Source organism: Leuciscus leuciscus (assembly GCF_965113295.1).
Source record: "Leuciscus leuciscus genome assembly, chromosome: 16".
NCBI lineage: Eukaryota > Metazoa > Chordata > Actinopteri > Cypriniformes > Leuciscidae > Leuciscus > Leuciscus leuciscus.
In genome coordinates, this window is record NC_138740.1 from 12,051,298 (window position 1) to 12,078,157 (window position 26,860).

The following is a 26,860-nucleotide window of genomic DNA, read 5'->3' on the forward strand; positions in this document are numbered from 1 at the left end:
ACATAACCCTATAAAATTACAGATAATTTCCTTTAAAAAACGTTAAATTAATGTAAAACCACAATAAAAGCAATTACCTGTAAATTTAATAGTGGATCTTTAAATTACAACAAATATCTGTAAAATAACAGGTATTCACTGTATAATGACAAAACGGCAAAATTCTGTAATTTTCCTGAAAAATACAGTTTCCTGTAAATTTACAGTTTTTTTTTACAGTGTACATTTCCCATGAACACTGTCGTAATGCTACGTGATGATGTTTCATGCGCTTATTGCCTGCGTGCAGTTTGCAGTGAAATCAGCGCGAGAAATCATGGAAACGGAGTGTCCACCAGAAAACACAAGAAAGAAGAAGAACGAACGGAGCCAGAGCAGGGAGCATAGACTGAAAGAGGAGGGAGTTAGCTAGTAAAGTAAAGTAAAAAGTTAAGATTGAAATAAATGCGGCGGTGGTTGGGACAGACTTCTGGGGGCGAGAAGAGGAACGAGGCAGGGAAACGAAGAAAAGAAAATGTAATGCCAAATGGCTGATGGGTCGTGAATGGCTTGTGTTTGATCATGAAAATGTTGTCATGTTTTGTCAGGATTGCCACATGTTCGCGAAAGAAAAAAAAATCAACGAACAATTTCTTGATAGATAGATATATTTTGTTGTATGTACTGTACTTTATATGTGTTTTTCATGCCAACAATGTTGATCAAATGATCAAATGCATTCAGTGGCATTCATAATTTAGTGTAATACAATGGCATCTGTTAGGTAAATAAGATGATTGTGTATATAGCCACTTAGCCATATGACCACAGTATAAACACATAATTAAACTATAAAAGTAATGGTATGTGAGGATGGACACTGGAGTGTTGTAGCACTTGAAGCTGAGGGTCTGCTCCAGTGGGCTGGCATATTTAACTGTTGCTGCCCCTCATTTCTATAATGATACTGCGATTTATTTTTTTAATGTAACTCACCCCTGTATTTTAATTCATAGTCATAAACACCATTCATTTGAGATCAATCTGAAACTGTTTTCTTGAGACACAGGGGTTTTGTGAAAAACAAATGTTCCACGAGGCCCACAGTGACGTCTGTGATTCAAAATAGTTACAAATAAAATGTTCAATAAGTAATTTGGCTATTCTGTGCAACAAATACATTTTAATCAATATTTATACATTAGACCATTTCATGTCTCTTTGAAATGTATACATGACACAAGGGCTGAGTGGGCAGAGTGAAAATTAAAGTTGTCATAGGACTAAACCAAATTGGAAAGGTCTTGATCAGCAGAGTAACAGCATGGCAATCTGAAGGCTGTATATGACTCCTGCTTTGAAATATTGACCTCTGAACCTTGACATTGATGCATATTGTGAGTCTTATAATTCAGCAACTAAAGTGGATACAATGATGAGACCAGCTGTTTTACAAAGCTCTTAAACTCTTCCATCGGGAGGGATACCGTTTGGTGCGTTCACCAATATAGGGGGCATCACAAAAAATGGTAAAATTGTAATTTCACCTAGTTATCATTTATAATTTCAAATTCTGACCAAACTACTGTGTTTCTCATCCGCCCATACCCCTAAGTGCACTTTCTTAACATATGAGCAGAAATTGGCAAACAAAAGCTTATTTGATGTGGCAGTAGTTAACTCGGTGTGTTTTATCCAGCTGATGTGGGCGTTGACACGTTTGCATGGATTGCCTCAGATCATTTGCATTTGAACTTAATGAGCTATAATGAGCTGTACTGAGAACGACTGACATCTCTCTCTTTTCATACAGATTACATAAACTGAGAATATTTGTTTTTTATATAAATTACTTCATTTAAAAGAAGAGAATTCAAGCTTTATGCCTGTGTGTCTGTATGCCTGTTTGACTGAGTATTAGCTGAGTTACAGTAAATTTTCGGACGCGTTTCAGAATGGACTTCACTGACAGAGAGACAGCAGGCAGAACGAGGCAGAACTCGCATCATGTTTATTTTTCTTTATTTGGCAAAAAGCACAACACTTTGTTTTTATTGTGAGTAAACACACAAAAAATAGACACTTAACAGGATCGAATGATGTATAACAACAGTATTTTGAGTCTCTTTTGCACTGATAAGAAAAAAATCGAGCAGCGCAAAGGAGCAACTGTGTCTAAAGTGCTGGAAAAGAGAGAGTCAAAAGTTTCTTTTTATAAAAATAAAAGTTATTTTCAAGAATGTGGGTAACCTAAACAGTTGCTGGTCTGCAGAGACTAGTATGTTTTTCCTACTATGAAAGTCAAGTCCCTACCAGCATCTGTTTGGTTCCCCACATTCTTCAAAATATCTTATTTTGTGTTCTGCACAAGAAAGATATTAATACATGTTTGAAACAACATTAGAGTAAATAATGACAAAATTTTTGGGTGTCCCTTTAAAGGGATACTTTTTGGGTGTCCCTTTATAGCGGAGGATCTTTCCAAATTTTAGATAAGACCCGCCCTCTCCACTTTTTGAAAAGTTTGATTGATTCACCAGAATGATTGACAATTAGGAGGACCAATAGTTTAGACTACCCACCAGGAAGTAAAACATCCTCCGCTATACCTTTAAGCAGCTAGGGGTAAGCAGGGGTCACCAAACTTTTTTCTCTGGGGGCCACATTATCGTTCCTGACTGTGATGGGGGGGCTGGGTCAGCTATATAACATAGAATTGTATGACCCAGACCAAAATGACCACCAGCAGGCCTCATTGTGTAGTAGAGATTACTAGCCTGGCACAGCCATCCCCACTACTATATCCACACTACTATATCAACACTTGATTCCTGGCACATATTTTTTTATCTTTACTAGTGGTTTGCAAAAGTAGTAATCGAGTCTTCACACTTTATTTTAATTAAAGTTATTCTTCACTTTTAAAAATAATCGTTGGTCCACTGTTCTTTGAAAACTCTGCTCTCTCTATTAGGGGTGGAACGGTACACAGAAGTCATGGTTCGGTTCATACCTCGGTTCAGATATCACGGTTCGGTACGAGTTCGGTACAATGGAGGGAAAAGCAAAACAAAAATGCAGAAGGCTTGTGCGTGTCTCAGGCTGTACCACCAAAGGAAAATAAATTTCTTAAGCCTTGTATTTTTTTAAATAAGTTTTATTAATAAAGTAAAGGCATAGAACCAGTGTATTTGTAGTGCACTGACAATAGTTTTATATAATTAGTTTATTAATTAAATTAATAAAAAGACAAAAAGACCTTGAGATATGTTTGGTAATTGTACCTGAATGAATTAAAAATGTATTTGCTACATTTCAGATTAATATATTTGTTTTTCTTAAAATTTTAATTAACAGTAACTTAAACACTTTGCAGTTTGAATTTTTTTTTCAAACTTTGCGACTTTTCGATCGCGCCCGCCGCCCACACCTCTCTCTCAACATGTTCCAGCATTGCAATCTTTACATCGCAGCCTGCTTCAGAGCTAAGGCGGAGCTACAGATTAGGTGTCCCTAAAGAACCCGCGTATCTAACAGTAGTTCCGCATTGCATTAATTAAGTTGCTCGCGAGTTTTATTTATATGTATATAATAGGCCATGACGACTTGTCTTTTGGGGATTGCCTCATAGGGCCGGTTCAAGTAGTGGAGGGCAGAGAGGCTGGGGGGCCAGTCAAAAGGGGGTGGCGGGCCTGAGTCGGCCCGCGGGCCTTAGTTTGGTGACCCATGCTTTAAAGGGATACTTCAGGATTTAGCATTAAGCTTTGTATTAGTAGAAAACCTGTAGTATTTTCGAATTACCATGCTTTCCACCCTCATATCCCCCTGAGATGAGAGATTTATGTATTTTTTGTCTGGAAAAAAATCCTCCGATGACGCAAAAATCGTAATTTTGCGTCATCGGAGGATTTTCTGGCCAGAGGCTAAAGACTAAAGCCAGTAGGAGGGGCTGTCCCGCATGTTTTCAACCCACCCATAGGAGGTGGGATCCCACTCACAGAATGTACACATAGTTTCAGCCGTCTTTCTTTGGAAGCTAAGCTAGCAGGCTCTTGTTCTGTGGAGAAAGCTGAGTAGTAGGAGAAAGCTGAGTAGTAGGGGTTACCATCCTCTTTTTCCCGGACATGTCCGGCCATCGAGATCGTCCAAAATGTCTGGTATTCGGCTTTTGCTTTCTGCAGTCGCCATTCATTGTTTACATGCACACCTTTTGTTTCAATCTAACTGAATTCATTCCGATTGGTGAATCTGAATGTAGTGTTTACATGAACGCTAAACAAGTGATTGGTTGATGTGCGTTTTAACATTGCTAAGAAAATTCCCGCTCCTCCGTGAGAGATACGAGACCGGTGCGTCTCAGTAATCACGCCAGCGGCCTCTCATCGTTCTCCCACGGCCCTGAGTCTCGTCCTGCTCGCCACAGTAAACATAATGAATGGCGACTGTAGAACGCAAAAGTAGGGGCTTAGCTTGCTTTTTAGCTTAGCTTTCCTGTCAGCCCCCTGATTTCGATTTGCACTGTTGTAACGACAATGACTATGACATGCGGTCACATGCTGTTCAAATTAGTAAATCCTGATCTCCAAACAGACAACGAGTGTCATGGCGTCTCCAAGTCTGCTTGAACGGTCAAAATTGCATCTTTGTGGCTCCCCCGAGGGACATTTGAGTCACATAAGGAAACCCTGTTGTCTTAGAATCCCCTCTAAAACCCCCATTTCAGCATGGACTCCCTGTGACTTTTCACAGACTCGTGACATTCCACACACACACACACACACACACACACACACACACACACACACACACACACACACACACACACACACACACACACACACACACACACACACACACACACACACACACACACACACACACTTTTGTGTATAACTGAGAATAAGAGAAATATCTGTTATTTTTCTTTATAATGTGTGTACCTTCCTATATGCACGTGTGATAGAGGTTTGGTTTGCTAGAGTATAGTTTTGAATTCTAAATGTTCATTGAAGGGAATTCCTCAGTCGTGTCTTGTTGTAACCCTACCTCAGACCATAAAACTTTACGACCCAGGAAAGCAGGCATTCCAGCATTACACACACACACACACTCTGGACTTTGAAACAGATATTCCCCCACATAACAAGCCACTGAATGTTGATATGTATTCCTATGTTTCTCAAAGTGTCGTCACTTGCCATAACGGAAACACTGACAACTTTATTGTGTGTTTAATCAAACTTTATTTGTGTGTAATTATGCATATAAGTGTGACGTTATGTTTCCCCAATCTTTACCTGTCATAATTGATATCTCTGTAATCCTCTCCATCTCACGGAGACGAATCTTGACTGCAAAGTACAATAATATGCCTTTGTTCCAGGAAATATCATATTTCTAAGTATGAATCCTTTCCCTCATAAGACATATGGTAAAAGGGGGCGTGTTTTTCTTCACACAAAGAAGACTGCTTCCCGCTACAGATCAGAAGTTTTGATTCGCTCTGTCCCCAAAACAGGGCGTAAACAGATGTCTGTTAAAAAGAAGAGGCCCCCACTTCTCGCTCTCTTCTCTTCGCTCTTATCGCTTCCAACTCAACTTCTCCAAGGAACATCTGAAGGAGGCCCTGGCCTTCTCCATCGAACGAACCCATGTTCGAGTCGTAACAGCCGGTCTTTGCAACTAAGATTTCCAGCCTCTCCCATCCCGGGAGACGAATCTGAACCTTCTCGGTAACGTTAAATTCAAGTGAGCCTTTACATCGTTTTTCGAAACGACCCAGAAGACAAAGCTAGACGCAAACCAGCCGGACACGCGCACGCGCGCGTCCCCTTTTCAGCATCACACTGAAAGAGTACCACATCTCGCAAGTATCTTTCTCTCTAACAGCTGATTCCTGGTGTTTAGCTTGTAGGTCTGTGAATTAAGTTACCCTCTATCTCTTAACTCTTTATTTCTTTCTTTCTTTCTCTCTTTCTTTCTTTCTTTCTTTCTTTCTTTCTTTCATGTCATTCATTCCGATCACGTCATGTTTGTTTAAATGTTTGTTTGCTTTATCGTTTGCATTTTACGTACGTTTATATTTGTAGCTTATAATCTCTAGCGTGTGCCATTTTATTAATAAACCCATTTATACTTTTAACTGTCTCTGTGTTTGAAAACCCACTTTTTATAAAGTCAATGAAACAAAAGATCTATAAAGCTACAGGCTCTATATTATAAAACTACTTTGAGTAGTTTTAATTTATAAACCCAAAGAGGTTTTGTCTTCGTGGCCAGAAGATAAACTTTCTTGGAGTTTGAAAAGAGATACCCCCTTCTTAACTGTAATGATCAGACAGTACAGAACAAGGTAATCTCGATAATTGATAAAGTAAATGCATATGCGATTTATGAATTATGACCATGAGTCATAAATATTAATATTCCTAAAATTCCCTATATCCTTGAGCTAATTCGCATTAACCCAGAGGCATTTACCTTACACTGTCTTTTTATTTTTGTTTTATTTTATTTTCCCTGTTTTTATCTGTCTTTTTTCCCTACACTTGGTCTTCACCTTGTGCTCAGTATACTCCTGTATGCCCTTTGAGGGTGTTTATGTTTCCTCTGCATCTTGGCATTTTATGTACCTTGTATGCAATCTATGTCCCAATATGATTGTACTGTCCGTACTATCAGTGAATTCAATCATGGATGTAGCTGCATTGTGTTTTAGTAGTTCTTTGTATTTCCTTGACTTTACCAATTTGTACAGTGTCCTATGGTACCTTGAAAGGCGCTTTTCTAAATAAAATGTATTATTATTATTATTATTATTATTAATAAAAGACGAATCCCGGACATTTTGGCCGATCTCGAAATCCCGGTCAGACTCGTCACTGAGACTCACTAGTAGCCTAGCATTGTTGTTTTAAACTGCGCTCTCTTACTCTTAGGCTACGTTCACACTGCAGGGCTTAATGCTCAATTCCGATTTTTAAAAAAAAAAAAAAAAAATTTGCAAGGCCGTTCACATTTCCAATTAAATGCGACCTTTTGTGATCTCCTGTGTGAACGTGAAATGACCCAGAAGTGACCCGCATGCGCAGAAGAGTACTCAACGGTCAACGACGTCACTTGTTGTTTGCGGAAGTAGGCAAGTAGCTAAACTTTAACTGTGATTCTCTCTCTCACACACACACACACACACACACACAAGCGCGCGCAGCGACCGCTACACAAGAGCCAGACAGCAGCCGCTGACCTATCTAATATCAGATTCAGCACAAATAAGTTAACATAACGTATATATAATGGCCGTGGGCTTTTTTTATTTTTATTATTATTATTAACGGGCTCGTCGAGGTCGACCCGTTCGGCAGATTTACCTCAGCTCGACGAATATGCAGTCCGTTTTCAAACCGACGACTACTTCAACGCAGAATTATGACGTTTTCCGCGAATCAATGACGTGCGGGTCGGATACATGCGACCTGGCCGTTCAGACTGAAGTCGCATTTCAAAAGATCGGATATGTATCGGATTTGGGACCACATACCCAAGTGGCCTGGGTCGCATTTGAAAAGATCGGATCTGTGTCGTTCAGACTTTAATGAAAAGATCAGATACAGGTCGCAAAGGGGCAAAAAAATCGGAATTGGGTCGTTTCAGCCTGCAGTGTGAACGTAGCCTTAGGCATGGCTTGGGAGTGGCCTCCTAGGGCAGCGAAGCAAGTGCATTCTGGGAGTTGTTGTCTTTCATCCACATATGCCAAAAATAAATGTTCTGGCTTTTCTCAGTCTAGAAAGCTCCAAATTCAAAAATAATTTCACATTTCTTCTACATAAATTACCCATTTTAAATACACATTCATCTATCCAGAGGTGAAGTATCCCTTTAATTTAGTTAATATTATAATCTAACATTTAAAATTGTAAATATATTTTAACAATCATCAACAGTTTCAATTGTGAAATATAAAACCAGTTGAATGATTGTAATTGAAAATATGAATTCAAATAAATTTACATTCTTTATTGTCACTCCAGCATATACACAAGTATCAAAGTGAAAGTCTTGGATGCAATTATGTTGTGACAGGAAAGACCAGAATCCACAAAACATTAACTGCATACTATACATGTAATGCACAGTATTATGATATACATTACTACTACACAAAATGCACAATTACAAATACAGAATACATATTTAAAATTCATATACATTTTAAATGATGCAATGATCCTTTGAACAGCTCCTGTTACAGTACAAGTAACAAAACAGTGACTGGGTGGGTACAAGGATATGGTCCACCCAAAAAAATGAGAATTCTCTCATCATTTACTCACCTTCATGCCATCCCAGATGTATATTACTTTCTTTCTTCACATAAACAAACAAAGATTTTTAAGAAAATAATCCATCTCTATGGTGGCCCAGTGCACAACAAAACCAAATTTAAAAAGCAAACATAAGTTCACAACACAACGCAGTTAAGCCACAACAGAACGAAATGAATCCACAAAACAACGGAAATGAGCCCCAACACAACGAAATCAAGCCACAACACAACGGAAAATGTACAACACAACGAAATGAAGCCGCAACACAACGGAAATGCTCCCGACCACTAGAGGGTTCTCGGAGCGCGGTAAAGTTAGTTAAGTTGGCTTGAGAAAGCCAACTTACTGAAATCCTATTTAAACTTATTAAGTTGGCTTGAGAAAGCCAACTTACTGAAATCCTATTTAACCTTATTAGTGGTGCTTTTCAAAGCAACACTATTGTTATTGCTCATACTTATTAGTGGCGCTTTTTCAAAGCAACACTATTGTTCTCTTACGAGAGGTTCTCTAGTACTTGCGTAAGTATCTTACGCTAGGGGAAAACCTCTTTTCCTCGAGATATTGAAGCCAAAAATTATCCTTAATTTTGCAATAATGTAAAACGCATTGCAGCAGCATGCAGACATGGGCGAGACAGCTCGCGCGCCCATTGGCTGCTCTGCGGCAACTGCACCAGCCTATCGATAGAGGCCCCTCATGAAAGCGGGTGGGGCTAGGGCTATAAATACGGCCCAGAGAGGCTGGTTTGGTCAGTTTTTCATCTCTTCAGCGAGCCTACGCATCGCTGGATCCTGAGAGGAAGCCGCGCCGTCTGATTCAAGCACTCAGCAGGATTTGTTCTGCATCTGAAGCTGCCGGTCGACAACTCGCCGCCTTCAGTCGCCGTTCCTGCTCACGCTTTCCGGCGTACATATCCTTTTCTCTGCTACTGTGTTTTGTGTATGTGTGTGTTCGCCGCCGCGACACACACTCTCATTGCACTAAAAGAGCCGGGCGTCTTTTTCAAGACGCCCCTTTCCTGAGGACGCGCAGCTCTCGCGCTCGCTGACGGCGACTGCCCTCACTGCGAGCTAGTTACTGCCTATGGTGACTCTGCGGACTCACCTGGCATCCTTCTCCGAGACTGCGCCTCCGCCCCCCCCAACCCGCAAAGCTCGCCGGTGCGCCCGCTTGCCTTGCCTGCTTGGAGGATGATACCTGCTCTCCCTCTGTTCGAGCCGCGCAAACCGCGCCGTTCACAGGGGATGTCAGGAGCGGACGGTCACGGGGCTAGCTTTCTCTCTCCCTCTGTTCGAGACGCGCAAACTGCGCCGTTCACAGGGGAGGCTGGAAGCAGACGGTCGGGGTTCGTTTTTCTTTACGTACAAGAAAGCTACCCTGCCCCTGCGCCCCATTCACGCGTCACTCACCGGCGAAAGGAGAAAAGAGTGTTTATAGTCCCGCCGAAGCTGGACTGACCTGAATTTTCTCACACATTTCTCAGTTCCCTGATCAGGCGACTGGAAATATAAATATTGCAGCGCCTGCAAGCAAACGCCGAAGAAAACATGTTGACGCTCTTATATGCTCGTGCATCTGAAAGCCTTTGTGTTCCCCCCTGTGGCTCAGTGGCGGAATCTTTGGTTTTTCACATGAAAGACCGGTGTTCGAATCCCGGTCTAACGGCAGATAAATTATGCCTCCAATGCTTCGCTCTGTCAGTTCCCTGAAAGGCGACTGCAGATGTGCATTTTGCAGCCAACGAGCGCGTTGTACAACCCGCTCGCCTGCACCCAAACACCGTTTCTATGGTTCCCGTGCGTCACTGGCGAAAGGAGAAAAGAGTGATTATGTCCCGCTGCGGCCGGGCCGAATTCTATTTCTCATTCCCCTCTGAAGTTCAGGCGACTGGAAATGTCAATACTGCAGTGAGCGAGCCTGTTGTAATGCACGCACGCCTGCAAACAAACGCCAGCATGTTGACGCTCTCTAATAATACTCGCGCTAACTAAATGCCTATGTGTCTTCCCCTGTCGCCCAGTGGCAGATTCTCAGGCTTTCGCGCGAGAGACCCGTGTTCGATCCCGGGTCTACCGTCAGATAAAATTATGCCGTCAATGCTCGCTCTGTCAGTTCCCTGAAAAGGCGACTGCAGATGTGTATTTTTGCAGCCAACGAGCGCGTTGTACAACCCGCTCGCCTGCACCGTTTCTATGGTTTCCGTGCGTCACTGGCGAAAGGAGAAAAGAGAGTGTTCCTAGTCCAGCTGCGGCTGGACCTACCTCCATTCTCACACATTTCTCTGGAAATGTCAATATTGCAGTGGACGAGCCTATTGTAATACACGCACGCCTGCAAACAAACGCCAGCATGTTGACGCTCTCTGTTTCTATGGCAACTTCTCGCTCGTTCAGTTCCAGTAAATGCGACTGTTCCAGTGTATTCTGCAGTAAACAAGTCGGCGACACAGCCCGCTTGCCTGCACACAAACGCCGCTTTTACGGCTACCCAGATAAATCCCATAAGAGTGTATTTTCTGGTGTTCCGGCCACGGCCGATGGTGTTATGAGTGTAGACAAAATGCCCACTGCCCAGTGCTCATTCCTACACAGAAACACAGCCCGTCACACAGGGCTCGCGCACATGAAATCGACCCAGATCGATTGCGCATTAAATGTGGTAAATGTGCCCACAAACACTACGTTCTGCATGTCTCAAGGTTTCTGTAAAACGAAACCAACATGCATTCGCTCTGCTCAGGCGGACAATGCTCTCAGTGTTGTAAATGTGCCCGCTATCCCACGCCCACATTCACACATAGACATGACAGGTCTTACGGGACTCGCCCAGCCCTCCCCCTCTCGTTTTACCACCGCAGAGGAGTCGAGCGCGGGCAATCTGCCCGCTGTTATCAGCGCGCCCCCTGCCTCAAATGTCATAAGCGCGACGCTTATGTTGCAGCACACTGAAGCCCCTCTGTCGCTGAGCGACCAGAGCGCGCTTCGCATTCAACCCCTAGCCATTCGTGCAAACGCATGGGCAAGGCTACCCGGGGTTTCGAAGTCGGTGCTAGACATTATAGAAAGAGGCTATTCGCTACAGTTCGGTCGACGCCCGCAACGCAAAGCGGCGCGAATCGATACTACGGTGAAAAAGGAAGTAGCACACCTACTTCAAGCCGAAATAGCGAAGTTACTGAGCAAAGGGGCTATAGAACCCTTATCACAAGCTCAGAGCGAAGGGGGCATGTACAGCAGATATTTTCTGATACCCAAAAAAGACGGGGGTCTCAGACCCATTCTAGATCTAAGACGACTAAACAAAGCACTTCTGAAACGACGGTTCAGAATGCTCACGACCAAGAAAATCCTCTCGCAAATTTGCCAAGGGGACTGGTTCATGTCGATAGATCTGAAAGACGCTTATTTTCAAATACAAATAGCGTCACGTCACAGGCGATTTTTGAGATTCGCCTTCGAGGGTCAGGCATATCAGTACACAGTCCTGCCATTTGGCCTATCCCTGGCACCTCGCGCATTCACGATGTGCATGGATGCAGCGCTCGCACCCCTCAGGCTCCGAGGCATACGAGTGCTGAATTATTTGGACGATTGGCTGGTTCTAGCTCGATCACAGTCGGAGCTCATAGAACACAGGACCATATTACTCGATCACCTCGAGAATTTAGGTCTCACAGTCAATTGGGCGAAGAGTTCGCTGTCTCCCAGTCAGAAAATATCTTTTCTGGGCACAGATCTGGACTCGCTGTCTATGACAGCACAGCTGTCGCCGCAGCACAGACTAAGTATTCAGCGCATGACAGAGATTTTTCGCCACGGCACTTTAGTCCCGCTCAAAAAGTTTCAAAGGATGCTGGGTCTCATGGCTTCAGCATCCTCAGTGCTTCAGCTGGGTCTGCTTCGCATGCGCCCGCTGCAGTATTGGTTGAAAGCGCGCGCCGCGCAGAGCTTGGACCTCCGGTCTCATGCGCCTCAAGGTCGATCAGAAATGCGTCGCAGCTCTGAAACCTTGGACAGTGACCGACTGGTACCGGTCAGGAGTAAGCCTGGGGACTTCCTCGAGTGTGAAGGTGGTGTCTACGGACGCCTCAACCTCGGGATGGGGAGCGCTGCTCGAGGGCAGACCGTTATTCGGCCAGTGGTCGGAACGGGAGAAGCTTCTGCATATAAACTGCCTGGAAATGATGGCAGTCGACAACGCGCTGAGGCGCTTTTTGTCCCCAGATAAAAGACACCACGTCTTGGTCCGTTCGGACAACATGTCAGTGGTGGCTTATATAAATCACCAAGGAGGTATCAGATCCAGAATCCTTCACAGGCTGACGGAACACCTCCTGGTCTGGGCTCAGCACAATCCGGAGGTTCTCTCCTTTTTACAAGAGCTTCTGGATAAGGGCAGAACCCCATCCACGCTCAAAGTTTATGTGGCGGCCATAGCAGCGTTCGCTGAACCACCGCTTGGCCAGTCATTAGGAAGGAACGATCTGGTCATTCGCTTCCTTAGACGAGCGAAGAGGCTGAACCCTCCCAGACCTCCCTCAGTTCCCGTTTGGGACCTTTCCACGGTTCTGGAAGCCATGAAAGGTGCCCCATTCGAGCCAATACAGTCAATAGACCTGAAACTCTTGTCTTTCAAAACAGTGTTTCTTCTGGCTCTCGCTTCAGTGAAGCGCATAGGGGATTTGCAAGCGCTCTCAGTGAGCGCGACGTGTATGGAGTTTGGGCCTAATGACTCGAGAGTAGGGTTGGGTACCGAAACCCGGTTCCAATAGAGAACCGGTTCCGACGTAAACGGTAGTATCGAGACCGAATTAGAACGCAACTTTCGGTGCCTGATTTCGGTGCCTGACTTTTTTCACCGCCCCCTATAAAACATCTCGCGGCATGAATGATCCAATAACAAAACATCTCCAGTTAACCAGCAGAGCATTCATTTAGTTCGTTTGTTAAATAAGAGACGATCTAGCGCTCTGATCTAGCGATCTGCGATCAGTGGCGCGGATTATTGTGGCTCGCGCACACCGCACTTTCTTCACGCGCGCTTCAATACGTTGGACGCGGACGCGCTTCAATACGTTGCAGAGATCGATCTATTTATGAGGCGTCGTCTAGTATGTGCGCGGAGAGTTTGTGTGTGCGTGCTCGCGTCTCAGATGAGTATGTGCGCGAGTGTGTGTGTGTGTGTGTGTGCTCGCGTCTCAGATGTATGTGCGTGAGTTTGTGTGTGTGTGTGTGTGTGCTCGCGTCTCAGATGAGTATGTGCGCGAGTTTGTGTGTGTGTGTGTGTGTGTGTGTGTGTGTGTGTGTGTGTGTGCTCGCGTCTCAGATGAGCGTGTGTGTGTGTGTGTGTGTGTGTGTGTGCTCGCGTCTCAGATGAGTATGTGCGCGGAGAGTTCTGGTGAAATCAAAAAATATAGCCTAATGCACACAAAGTGTCCCTGCTTGATTTACAACCACTGATGAGCATAATCGGTTTAAAAAAACAACAACAACAAACAAAAAACTACGAATGCGGATTAGAACCCAAAACCTCTGACACTCTTGACTAAAGTTCAAGTTCAGCTGCAGTGTTCCTCTTCGGGTAAGTCTAGTATTTTAATGCCAACTGCAAATCTTGCATATCAAGTATGAAGTATATCAAGTATATTTATATGAGGCTATACTATGTGTGTTAAATATTTCTGCTCAGTGTCAGATATTTCTCTGTTTTGTAAAAGTCTATAATATATAATACGTAATATAATATATAATATATATAAATAATATGAGAAGAACATTTTTTGATCTTAACTTAAGTGTTTTCGGCTACATCAGTAGCCTTTTAAACGGCACAATTTTTTATTTAATCAGAAATCAGAAAATCTTTTTCAGAAAACACACACAGGTATTATTTTTTTGATAAAGTGTGTGCGGTTTCGTTTTCTTAAGTACCGGTTTAAGAACCGTTTAAGCACCGGAACCGTTTGAAAAATACCAAGTAAGTACTGGTATCGGATAAAACCCAACCGATACCCAACCCTACTCGAGAGTCATACTCAAACCAAAGCACGGATATGTTCCTAAATCCATCAATACACCGTTTAGGGCACAGGTTATCTCCCTGTAGGCCCTGCCGGTATCTGAAGAGGAAGGGGACGCAGGCTTCCTTTGCCCGGTCAGGGCGTTAAGAGCCTATGTGTCTCGCTCATCTGTTTTCAGACAGACGGAGCAGCTCTTTGTTTTGTTCAGCGGACGTTCTAAGGGACTAGCTGCATCAAAACAGAGTCTATCCAGATGGATAGTTGATGCTATAGCGCTAGCTTACACATCCAAGGGCCTGCAATGCCCGATAGGTATCAAAGCGCACTCCACAAGAGGCACGGTCTAGCCCCTCGTCGTGGGCTTGGTCCAGTGGGATTGCCTTGCAAGATATCTGTATGGCGGCAGGCTGGGCCTCCCCGTCTACATTTATAAGGTTTTATAACCTCGAGGTTCCCGCTTTACAAGCTAGGTTGCTCTCGGTTTAATTTTTCAGTATTGCCCGCCCGATGCTATCGGCTCAGGATGCTGAAACTGCTAGAGCGTCGATCACTGATCGTCTGTATACTTCTGTGGGCAGTGCGTAAGTGTCCCATATTTATCAGTCCAGGCCGAGTTCGCCCTGGCTGTGTGGAACACTTGATATAATATGCTCTTATCAGAGCTCTATATTTCTTCCCTTTCTTCATGTGTTCAATACTTTTTCCCTGTGTCATTTCACATTATTACACATAACTTAATTTCTGAACTTATTTGTGTTTGTTTCAAAATTTCATGTCAATAGCACCTTTGGAAATATATTTAGTGAGAAAAATGATGACGTGTTCAATACTTATTTCCCCCGCTGTATCTATCTTTCTTTCTTTCTAACTAATCTATCTATCTTTCTAACTAACTTATCTATCTTTCTTTCTAACTAATCTATCTTTCTAACTAATATATCTATCTTTATAACTAACTTATATATCTTTCTTTCTTTCTTACTAATCTATCTATCTTTCTAACTAACTTATCTATCTTTCTTTCTTACTAATCTATCTATCTTTCTAACTAACTTATCTATCTTTCTTTCTTTCTAACTAATCTATTTATCTTTCTTTCTAACTAATCTATTTATCTTTCTAACTTATCTATCTTTCTTTCTTTCTTACTAATCTATCTATCTTTCTAACTAACTTATCTATCTTTCTTTCTAACTAATCCATCTATCTTTCTAACTAACTAATCTCTATCTTTCTAACTAACTTATCTATCTTTCTTACTAATCTATCTTTCTAACTAACTTATCTATCTTTCTTTCTAACTAATCTATCTATCTTTCTAACTAACTTATCTATCTTTCTTTCTTTCAAACAAATCTATCTATCTTTCTTTCTAACTAATCTATCTATCTTTCTAACTAACTTATCTATCTTTCTTTCTAACTAATCTATCTATCTTTCTAACTAACTTATCTATCTTTCTTTCTAACTAATCTATCTATCTTTCTTTCTAACTAATCTATCTTTCTAACTAACTTATCTATCTTTCTTTCTTTCTAACTAATCTATCTATCTTTCTAACTAACTTATCTTTCTTTCTTTCTTACTAATCTATCTATCTTTCTAACTAACTTATCTTTCTTTCTTTCTTTCTTTCTTTCTTTCTTTCTTTCTTTCTTTCTTACTAATCTATCTATCTTTCTAACTAACTTATCTATTTTTCTTTCTTTCTAACTAATCTATCTTTCTAACTTATCTATCTTTCTTTTTCTTTTTAACTAATCTATCTATCTTTCTTTCTTACTAATCTATCTTTCTAACTAACTTATCTATCTTTCTTTATTTCTTACTAATCTATCTATCTTTCTAACTAAGTTATCTATCTTTCTTTCTAACTAATCTATCTATCTTTCTAACCAACTTATCTTTCTTTCTTTCTTACTAATCTATCTATCTTTCTAACTAACTTATCTATCTTTCTTTCTTTCTAACTAATCTATCTATCTTTCTAACTATCTTATCTATCTTTCTTTCTTTCTTTTAACTAATCTATCTATCTTTCTGACTAACTTATCTATCTTTCTTCCTTACTAATCTATCTATCTTTCTAACTAACTTATCTATCTTTCTTTATTTCTTACTAATCTATCTATCTTTTTAACTATCTTATCTATCTTTCTTTCTAACTAATCTATCTATCTTTCTAACTAAATGACTTATCTATCTTTCTTTCTTTCTTTCTAACTAATCTATCTATCTTTCTTCCTTACTAATCTATCTTTCTAACTAACTTATCTATCTATCTTTATTTCTTACTAATCTATCTATCTTTCTAACTAACTTATCTATCTTTCTTTCTTTCTTTCTTTCTTTCTTTCTTTCTTTCTTTCTTTCTTTTTAACTAATCTATCTTTCTAACTAACTTATCTATCTTTCTTCCTTACTAATCTATCTTTCTAACTAACTTATCTATCTATCTTTATTTCTTACTAATCTATCTATCTTTCTAACTATCTTATCTATCTTTCTAACTAATCTATCTATCAAACTTTAACCTACTTTAAACATCAAACTACTTTAAACTTCTTCAAACTTCTTTCGTTCTAACTATCTTATCTATCTTTCTTTCTTTCTTTTTAACTAATCTATCTATCTTTCTAACTAACTTATCTATCTATCTATCAATCTTTCTTTCTTTCTTTCTTTCTTTCTTTCTTTTTAACTAATCTATCTTTCTAACTAACTTATCTATCTATCTTTCTTCCTTACTAATCTATCTTTCTAACTAACTTATCTATCTATCTTTATTTCTTACTAATCTATCTATCTTTCTAACTATCTTATCTATCTTTCAACTAATCTATCTATCAAACTTTAACCTACTTTAAACATCAAACTACTTTAAACTTCTTCAAACTTCTTTCGTTCTAACTAATATATCTTTCTTTCTTTCATTCTAACTAATCAATCTTTCTTTCCTCCTAACTAACTAATCCACCTTTCTTTCTAACTAACCCATCTTTCTTTCATTCTTTCTTTTTTTAACTAATCTATCTTTCTATCTAATCCATCTTTCATTCTTTCTAACTAATATATCTTTCTTTCATTCTAACTAATCTATCTTTCTTTCTATCGTTCTTTCTTTCTAACTAATCTATCTTTCTATCTAATCTATCTTTCTTTCTAACTAATCTATCTTTCTTTCTTTAATTCTAACAAATCTTTCTTTCTTTCTAACTAATCTATCTTTCTTTCTTTCTAACTAATCCATCTTTCTATCTAATCTATCTTTCTTTCTGACTAATCTATCTTTCTTTCTTTAATTCTAACAAATCTTTCTTTCTTTCTAACTAATCTATCTTTCTTTCTTTCTAACTAATCCATCTTTCTCTCTTTCTAACTAATCTATCTTTCTTTCTAACTAATCCATTTTTCTTTCTTTCTTTCTAACTAATCAATCTTTTTTCTTTCTCTTACTAATCTATCTTTCTTTCTAACTAATCAGTCTTTCTTTCTTTCATTCTAACTAATCAGTCTTTCTTTCTAACTAATCTATCTTTCTATCTAATCTATCTTTCTTTCGTTTTAACTAATATATCTTTCTTTCTTTCATTCTAACTAATATATCCTTTCTTTCATTCTAACTAATCTATCTTTCTTTCTTTCTAATCAATCTTTGTTTCTTTCTAACTAATCTTTCTTTCTTTCTTTCTTTCTTTCTTTCTTTCTTTCTAATCCATCTTTCTTTCTTTCTAACTAATCCATCTTTCTTTATTTTTAACTAATTCATCTTTCTTTCTTTCTTTCTTTCTAACTAATCAATCTTTCTTTCTAACTAACTAATCCATCTTTCTTTCTTTCTAACTAATCCATCTTTCTTTCTTTCTAACTAACTAATCCATCTTTCTTTCTTTCTAACTAATCCATCTTTCTGTTTTACTAATCCATTTTTCTTTTTCTAACTAACTAATCCACCGTTCATTCTTTCTTTCATTCTAGCTAATCTATCTTTCTTTCTAACTAATCCATCCTTCTTTCTTTCTTTCTTTCTTTCTTTCTTCTAACTAATCTTTCTTTCTTTCTTTCTATCTTTTTTCTAACTAATCATTTTTTTTTCTTTCTCTCTTACTAATCTATCTTTCTTTCTAACTAATCAGTCTTTCTTTCTTTCATTGTAACTAATCAGTCTTTCTTTCTTTTTAACTAATCCATCTATCTTGCTTGCTAACTAATCTATCTTTCTTTCTTTTTAACTAATCCATCTTTCTTTCTAACTAATCCACCATTCTTTCTTTCTAACTAATATATCTTTCTTTTGAACTAATCCATCTTTCTTTCTTTCTTTCTTTCTTTCTTTCTTTCTCTTTCTTTCTTTCTTTCTTTCTTTCTAACCCATCTTTCTTTCTTTCTAACTAATCCATCTTTCTTTATTTCTTTCTAACTAACTAATCCATCTTTCTTTCTTTCTTTCTAACTAATCCATCTTTCTGTTTTACTAATCCATTTTTCTTTCTTTCTAACTAACTAATCCACCGTTCATTCTTTCTTTCATTCTAGCTAATCTATCTTTCTTTCTAATTAATCCATCTTTCTTTCTTTCTTTTTTCTAACTAATCTTTCTCTCTTTCTTTCTATCTTTTTTGTAACTAATCCATTTTTTTTCTTTCTCTCTTACTAATCTATCTTTCTTTCTAACCAATCAGTCTTTCTTTCTTTCATTCTAACTAATCAGTCTTTCTTTCTTTTGAACTAATCCATCTATTTTTCTTGCTAACTAATCTATCTTTCTTTTTAACTAATCCATCTTTCTTTCTAACTAATCCACCATTCTTTCTTTCTTTCTAACTAATATATCTTTTTAACTAATCCATCTTTCTTTCTTTCTTTCTTTCTTTCTATCTAACCCATCTTTCTTTCTTTCTAACTAATCCATCTTTCTTTATTTTTAACTAACTAATCCATCTTTCTTTCTTTAAAACTAATCCATCTTTCTTTCTTTCTAACTAATCCATCTTTCTTTCTTACTAATCCATCTTTCTTTATTTCTAACTAACTAATCCACCGTTCATTCTTTCTTTCATTCTAGCTAATCTATCTTTCTTTCTAACTAATCCATCTTTCTTTCTTTTTCTCACTAATCTTTCTCTCTCTTTCTTTCTTTCTTTCTATCTTTTTTCTAACTAATCTTTCTTTCTTTCTCTTTCTTTCTTTCTTTCTTTCTTTCTTTCTTTCTTTCTTTCTTTCTAACTAATCAATTTTTCTCTCTCTTACTAATCTTTCTTTCTTTCAAACTAATCAGTCTTTCTTTCTTTCATTCTAACTAATCTATTTTTCTTTCTTTCGAACAAACTAATCCACCATTCTTTCTTTCTACCTAATCTTTTTTTCTTTCTTTCTTTCTACCTAATCTTTTTTCCTTTCTTTCTTTCTTTCTTTATACCTAATCTTTTTCTTTCTTTCTTACTAACTTACTAATCCATCTTTCTTTCTTTCTTTCTAACTAATCCATCTTTCTTTCTTTCTTTCTCTTTCTTTCTTTCTTTCTAACTAATCTATCTTTCAGTCTTTCTTTCATTCTAGCTAATCTATCTTTCTTTCTAACTAATCCATCTTTCTTTCTTTCTTTCTTTTTTCTAACCAATCTTTCTTTCTCTTTCTTTCTTTCTAACTAATCAGTCTTTCTTTCTTTCATTCTAACTAATCTATTTTTCTTTCTTTCTTAACTAATCCATCTTTCTTTCTAACTAATCCAAACTTTCTTTCTTTCTACCTAATCTTTTTCTTTCTTTCTTTCTTTCTTTCTTTCTTTCTTTCTTTCTTTCTTTCTTTCTTTCTTTCTTTCTACCTACCTAATCTTTTTTTCTTTCTTTCTTTCTAACTAATCTTTCTTTCTTTCTAATATTTCTTTCTTTCTAACTAATTTATCAATCAAAATTTAAACTACTTTAAACTTCAAACTACTTCAAACTTCTAACTACTTTAAACTTCTAACTACTTTAAACTTCTTCAAACTCTCTGGTCCGGCTTTCTCAAGCCAACTTAAAGTTTGTCTCAACAAACTTTTTTTTTCTAGTTTTCCTTGTGATTGTTCTATAGAGTCGGCAGTCTTAATTTATCAATACCACAATTAGTTTTTACAGTATGCAACCATTGTATATCGACATAAAATATACTTCAAAATCACCTACTTGAATTATAGCTGTGTATAGCTACCACAGCGCATAATCCCTAAGGGAACGTCTGGCAATTCCACCAAGTGGTTAAAACGTATAATTTATAATATAATTTGATAAATAAAAACACAAACCATTTGGTGAATTGCAGAATTACAGGAATGTATTGGCACAATTTCACCTGTAATAAGTCAGTCAGGGGTGCGTTTCCCGAAAGCATCGTTAGCCAACTATGGTCGCAAGTTCCGTCGTTATCAGCATAGTTCAACGATTTGGTGTTTCCCGAAACCATCGTTCAAACGAACGTTCGCAAACAGCATCGCAAACTTGTGTGGTTGGAACGACAGCTCTCGAGCTGTCGTTAGAAGCATAGTTTCTAGTTTACATTAGATGTAGACTGAATAAATCCTTATCTTTAGCAAAATAAGCAAGCTGACATTCAGTACAACCCGTGTTATTTATTTAGAATACATACAAATGTAATTTATGTCTTTTAGTTTGTCAAGAGATTTAAAGCACCGTTTTTGAAGACTGCGCATGTGCGAACGTGCTCTACTATGTAAGAACGAGCCAAATATTGAGTCTGGTAATAAAGCAAAATAACTGAGAAAAATTAGAAATGGTCTTCAGATGCCATGTCTGTAACTTATATGACAAAATCTAGCGTTAATTCGATCTCAAACAGATTAATTAAAATAAGTTATTAGTCCACCACGTGCGAGACGTCATAAACCAACGTGGTTGAACGATACTTTGCGACAGACGGTTTCGGGAAACAGTCGTAACTAGCTAGTTGATTTCTCCAACGATGCATCGTACTATGGTAGTTAAGCAGCGAGCTATATAGTTGTACGGGAAACGCACCCCTGGTCACTAGGAACCTACCACAAGCTTTAGGACATGATAAAAGTAGGCCTAATGTTTTTATAAAAAAAACAAATTGTGTACTGTGCATATAGGGAGCTATTGGCACAATTTCACCTGCTGTAAGTCAGTCTGGTTAATAGGAACTACAACCTTTGAAACATGATAAAAGAAATGGCTCATTTCCGTTGTGTTGCGGCTTTATTTCGTTGTGTTGTACATTTTCCGCTGTGTTGTGGCTCATTTCCGTTGTGTTGTGGATGCATTTCGTTGTGTTGTGAACTTATGTTTGCTTTTTAAATTTCGTTGTGTTGTGCACTACTGGGCCACCGTACATCTCTGTGAGTCCATATAATACAAGTGGATTGTAACCCATGTTCGTATGACAGTTGGTCGGAAGTGATTTTTAATAGTTAAAACAGTTTACATTATTAGTATCAGTATTTTTCTTATCTAGCCTATTGTTTCACTTCAGAAGGCATTGATTCATCCACTGAGGTCGCATGGACATCACGGTCACCATGTGTGGTTTTAACTCGCAGAGATGGATTACTTTCCTTATAATCTCAATTCGTGTTTATCTGTAGAAAGAAAGCAAAATGCATCTGGGACAGCATGAGGGTGAGTAAAATAAGTGAGAATTTTTATTTTTGGGTGAACTATCGCCTTAACATTCATATGCTGTTGGTATGCTAATCCAAGATCGGCATAAACTAGAAAGAATAAAGTGAAACCTCTTGTGTACTTCTGAACTGTGTTTATTTTAATCTAGAGCTCCGAAGAAATTCAAATATTTGCTATTTTTTTTATATTAAAATAAAATAAAATCAGGTGTCTGAAGATCCCAGTCATTCAAAGGTGATGCGTCTGAACAAAGTAAGATTCTTGTCTGACGAGGACAGTGAATCTCTGGTACAACCACTCCATCCTCTGTGTCAGCATCACAATTTTGTTTATGGAAAAGTTGCTCCACTCCCTGGAAAAATGAGAAAGGAAATGTATTATAATCTAACAATACAAATTGCTTTGAACTCCCCCATACAGTTAGTTACAAATTGCAGGCTTATAATATTTATTTCAAACAAATTATATACATTTTTTAAGGGATTTTACAGTACTAAATATTTACCTCTGAGTCATGCACCATTTATCATCTGTAATACTGTTGTGTAACCAGTAGATGGCTGTATAGCCCTATATATAAATAGATATACATGGCTGTGTATTCCCTAGTTGCTGGACGTTTTCAGTCATAATTACTTGCATGTATTAGGTTTTGCATTTTGATATATATGTATTATTAAAGACTATTAAAGATTAAACATTTTTCTCCGAAATGTTCATTTGAAGTGCAATTTCTTGCATTATTATTAGTCAAATATCGACACAGAAAAAGCATTTTATTACTCATACTAGCTACATGTAATAGCTTTATCAGTCATCTTTATTACACAAAAGTAATCAGAATAATTATTGCGACCAGGGCGATACTTCAAAATAATTGAGTGTTTAGTATGTTCAATATTGTTCAATATATATTAAGAACAGAGTACGTCTGTGGTCAAGTCGTGTCTCGTCTCAAGTCGTGTCTCTCCTCTTTCAAAATCTCTGCATTAAACTCTGGTTAAAATAGCTTTATTGGCATAAAAAAAAAGAAAAGAAAACGCTTTACATTGCCAAAGTTGAATCAGGCAGTGATTGACAGCGCTCTGGTCCAATGGCATCGGTCATTGTCTGATACAGTACTTTTTGTACTGTAGGCTACAGTACAGATACTGTACAGTAATTTAGCCCAATGTTGTTTGGGGCGGCTGTGGGGTTCGGAAATATGATATAATCGACGCAAATAAGATCTAATCGAAGACTGTAACCGTATGGAGATAAACAAGTCATGTAATGATTGGGCTAACAGTTAAATCAAGACAACACTGCTGTATAATGTTATGGGCTCTCACTGAGCTCTAAAATACCTCTCCACCTGAAAAAGCAAGTACTGTAATATAAATAGAAGGGGTGTAACGATTCGTTTTAACAACGATTTGATTCGTATCACGATTCGTGGTTGTTGATACGATTCAAGGACGATATTGGTTCATTTAGAACGATCCGAAACGATTCAGTGACTTGAAATTGATTCAGTAACTTTTTAGCCAAAAATTCAACCAGTGTGACTGAAATAAATACCTGGATACTGGACAGTGCAGGTGAAGTTTCCTGGATTCCTGTTGTTTCTTGTAAGGGAATCAGGTATCAATTAATTATGGATATAAACAAACAAGTAAACAACAATTAATGGCAAATGCATTCACATTTTATTTGAATAAAGTGCAACCAACACTTTAGGTTGAATTAACAGGAAGTTAACCTTTTCTGCTCTCATTTTCAATATTCAATACATTTTCAATAAAAGTACAGTAAGTGCAACCAACATTTCAACAGTAGGTTTACCTGCTACTTCTGCTTTTGTTTTTCAACATAAAAATATTACAATATTAATATCAAAAATAAAGTGCAACTAACATCTCTTCAGGTTGAATTAACAGTAGGTTCACCTGCTACTTTTGCTGTTGTTTTTTAACATAAAAATAATACAAATACTGTATTAATATCAAAAATAAAGTGCAACCAACATTTCTTCAGGTTGAATGAGCAGTGGCTGAACCTGCTACTACTCTCATTTTAATAAACAAACAATATTTAACAAAAGATCAAGTGTAACCAACTACTCTTCAATGACTCTACAGATTTTTTTTCAAAAATATCAACTGATCAACATGATCTGGCCACAGAACACTTCTCTGTGCGTTCACTATTTCGCCAGCAGTACTAAAAACTCGCTCTGCTGGCACACTGGTGCCTGGAATGCACAGGTACCGTTTAGCAAGGGTTGAAAGTACAAGTAGCTCTTTCTCCTGAGATCTCCACCACTTCATGGCATTTTCAGTCAAAGGCAACGCATCTTTTGCTCGGTACCTTATCACTTCTGCTCTGGCTGTCTCGCTTGTGGACTTTGGGTGAAGGAATCGCCAAGCAGTGCATCTAAGGCTTTCTTCTTACAAGGAGGTGACTCATTTGGGACTACAATATAAGAAATGTATTTCAATATATAGTCATGTTTCTCATTAATACAAAATAACAACAATCTTTTGTTGGTATCACATGAAACACACCTGTGGTCTCTTCATTGAATCCTGACAGCTTTGTGCTTGAGCTTCCCTCGTCTTCCTCCTGATTTCCCATTGCTTGCACCTATTGATGTAAGAATGTGTGGATTGTTCAAATTTCTGCTCTGTAAGACTGCACACAGAAATTTTGAGGAAGATAAAGAACAGATGAGATTTGAGAGAGTAAAAATGAAAGGGGAGAAGAGAAAAAAGCAGAGGAAAGAGGAGGGGAGGAGAGAGGAAAGAGGAGAGAAGAGTTACCTGGTGTGACACTTCTGCCTCAAAAACCAGTTTTGCGTAGACCTGTTCTCTGTCATCTTTTTCCAGGTAGGGCAGTTATTTAAATCGCGGGTCCAACGCTGATGCTGTTTAAAGAACAAGAATATTGCATTCATTGCATTATTAAATTAAGTTGACCTGACATTGCAAGTGATGACCCCCTCCTCATACACAAAATAATCAGAAGATTAAACTTTAGTATGTTTAAAAGAAATGTGACACAGTGATGATGTAAAGCCACCATGAACTAAGAATTTTATGGCAGATATCTTGTTTACTTTTCCATATGAAAAAAACTCAACTCAAATTTAAACTTGAAAACACAAAGGTGTGGCATTTTACAAATTAATACAGTCTAATAACCTAAAATATTAACAAAGTTGATTTTAATTAAGACTCCAAATTAATTACCTATGTTGAGAGCATCTTGGGTGCCTCTGTAGCGTGTGGAGAGGTCATTGGCCATCACCCTCTTAATCTCTGCAACCAGGGTTGAGTCGTCTTCGCATGGCTGTAGGAGTTTCATCAGTTTTGCTTGAAGAGGAGCAATTACAGAGAGAGTTGGCTGGTCTTCTTCACACATCACAGTGGTTGCCATTTTGACAGGACCCACCAACTGAACAATGTCATCCATGTTGGCAATATCACTCTCACTCAGCGTGCCTACATCTGTGACCCCCTTTCATAGATCCTTGGACATCAGAGTTGCCATTATAGCTGGCTGTTGTTCCAAAAAACGTTCAAGCATTTCGAATGAACTGTTCCATCTGGTGATTATGTCTGGGATCAGTTTATGTTTTGGTAAATCCATCAGAGTTTGTTTTTCCTGTAGGGCGTGACATGCAATCGGGCTGCGGTGAAAATATCCAAAATTTTTTCGCACTTTCCCCAACAACCTGGAAGCACGGTCCACCCCCAAACCGTTCTACGAGGCAAGGTTGAGTGTATGTGTGAAGCAGGTAATGTGTGGACTGAACTGGGCTTCTGCACCGGCCACAATCATGTTCCTGTTGTTATCTGTGACGATGGCAGGATTCTTGTCAGAGATTTTCCACTCAATGCAGGCTTCACGCAGTAACGCGCCAATATTTTTACCAGTATGGGCTTCATTTAAAACTCTGGTTTGCAGAACAAAGGTATTCATTTTCCACTCCAGATCAATGTGATGAGAGGTAATTGTCACATACCCTTGATCTGAGCATGACGTCCAGCCATCCGTCGTTATCGCTACTCGTTCAGCTTGAGAAAGCAACAGCTTCACATCATTCTTAGTAGTTTCATACAATGCAGGAATAACCTTTTCTAAGAAGTGTGGTCGGCTTGGTATCATGTACCTTGGCTACAATGTTTGAATCATTTCACGGAACCCCGGATTTTCAACCACACTGTAGGGTCGTATATCTTTGCAGATAAACCGTTACATCTACCGGACTTTCAGCTGTTCAGAGCGGATCGCGATATGGAGTCAACGGGGAAAACGCGCGGTGGTGGGACATGCTTTTACATCAACAGAAGGTGGTGTACTGATGTAACTGTGTTAAGGAAGATGTGCTGTCCTGATGTGGAAGTGCTTTTCATTAACTGTAAGCCGTTCTACTCGCCGCGGGAGTTTTCCTCGCTCGTTCTCATCAGTGTTTACATTCCACCGCAAGCACACGTGAGTACGGCGCTGCAACAGCTGGCTGATCTGATCACAGAAACAGAACAACAACACCCGGACTCTGTTCTTATCATTCTCGGAGACTTTAATCAGGCAAAACTCACACGTGAACTGCCTAAATTCAAACAGCACATTACATGCCCCACCAGAGACAATAATATTTTGGACCATTGCTACACCACAACAAAGGATGCATATCGCTCCGTCGCCAGAGCAGCTCTAGGACTTTCCGATCACTGCCTGGTTCATCTTCTACCAACTTACAGGCAAAAACTTAAAACTGCTAAGCCAGTAATAAGGACTGTAAAGAGATGGACCAACGACACAGAGCAGGTCTTACAAGCCTGTTTTGAATGCACTGACTGGAGTGTTTTTGAAGCTGCTGCCAGCGATCTGGACGAGCTCACAGAGAC

The 26,860-nt window shown here is 38.8% G+C and overlaps 1 protein-coding gene and 3 long non-coding RNA genes across 4 annotated transcripts; all 4 read right to left on the reverse strand.

The window, feature by feature from the left end:
- Window positions 1-7,980: 7,980 nt before the first annotated feature.
- LOC309478027 lies at window positions 7,981-8,992 on the reverse strand. The gene is made up of 2 exons (XR_014198765.1): window positions 8,717-8,992; window positions 7,981-8,668 (listed from the first exon to the last, which is right to left on the reverse strand). It is a non-coding gene; the product is annotated as an uncharacterized lncRNA (long non-coding RNA).
- Window positions 8,993-17,778: 8,786 nt separating this feature from the next.
- Window positions 17,779-18,667, reverse strand: LOC309478034. The gene is made up of 2 exons (XR_014198771.1): window positions 18,437-18,667; window positions 17,779-18,360 (listed from the first exon to the last, which is right to left on the reverse strand). It is a non-coding gene; the product is annotated as an uncharacterized lncRNA (long non-coding RNA).
- Window positions 18,668-19,031: 364 nt separating this feature from the next.
- On the reverse strand, window positions 19,032-20,669 carry LOC309478009. The gene is made up of 2 exons (XR_014198747.1): window positions 19,809-20,669; window positions 19,032-19,472 (listed from the first exon to the last, which is right to left on the reverse strand). It is a non-coding gene; the product is annotated as an uncharacterized lncRNA (long non-coding RNA).
- A 683-nt stretch (window positions 20,670-21,352) lies between these two features.
- LOC309477970 (uncharacterized protein) lies at window positions 21,353-26,196 on the reverse strand. Its single transcript, XM_082141511.1, has 7 exons — window positions 25,199-26,196; window positions 24,770-24,873; window positions 24,515-24,641; window positions 24,390-24,422; window positions 24,318-24,352; window positions 23,529-23,575; window positions 21,353-22,320 (listed from the first exon to the last, which is right to left on the reverse strand). Exons 2-7 carry the CDS (start codon window positions 24,823-24,825, stop codon window positions 22,298-22,300), a joined length of 321 nt encoding a protein of 106 aa, XP_081997637.1. The 5' UTR covers window positions 24,826-24,873; window positions 25,199-26,196; the 3' UTR covers window positions 21,353-22,297.
- Between the last annotated feature and the right edge of the window lie 664 nt (window positions 26,197-26,860).

Excerpts from the sequence above, each read along its gene's own strand:
- LOC309477970 (XM_082141511.1), bottom strand. The coding sequence starts at position 24,825 with ATGACAGAGAACAGGTCTACGCAAAACTGGTTTTTGAGGCAGAAGTGT. Across the intron at positions 24,353-24,389 it reads ACCTCCTTGTAAGAAGAAAG|TCCACAAGCGAGACAGCCAG; the intron begins CCTTAGATGCAC and ends CTTCACCCAAAG. Across the intron at positions 23,576-24,317 it reads GCCAGAGCAGAAGTGATAAG|AAACAACAGGAATCCAGGAA; the intron begins GTACCGAGCAAA and ends TTCCCTTACAAG.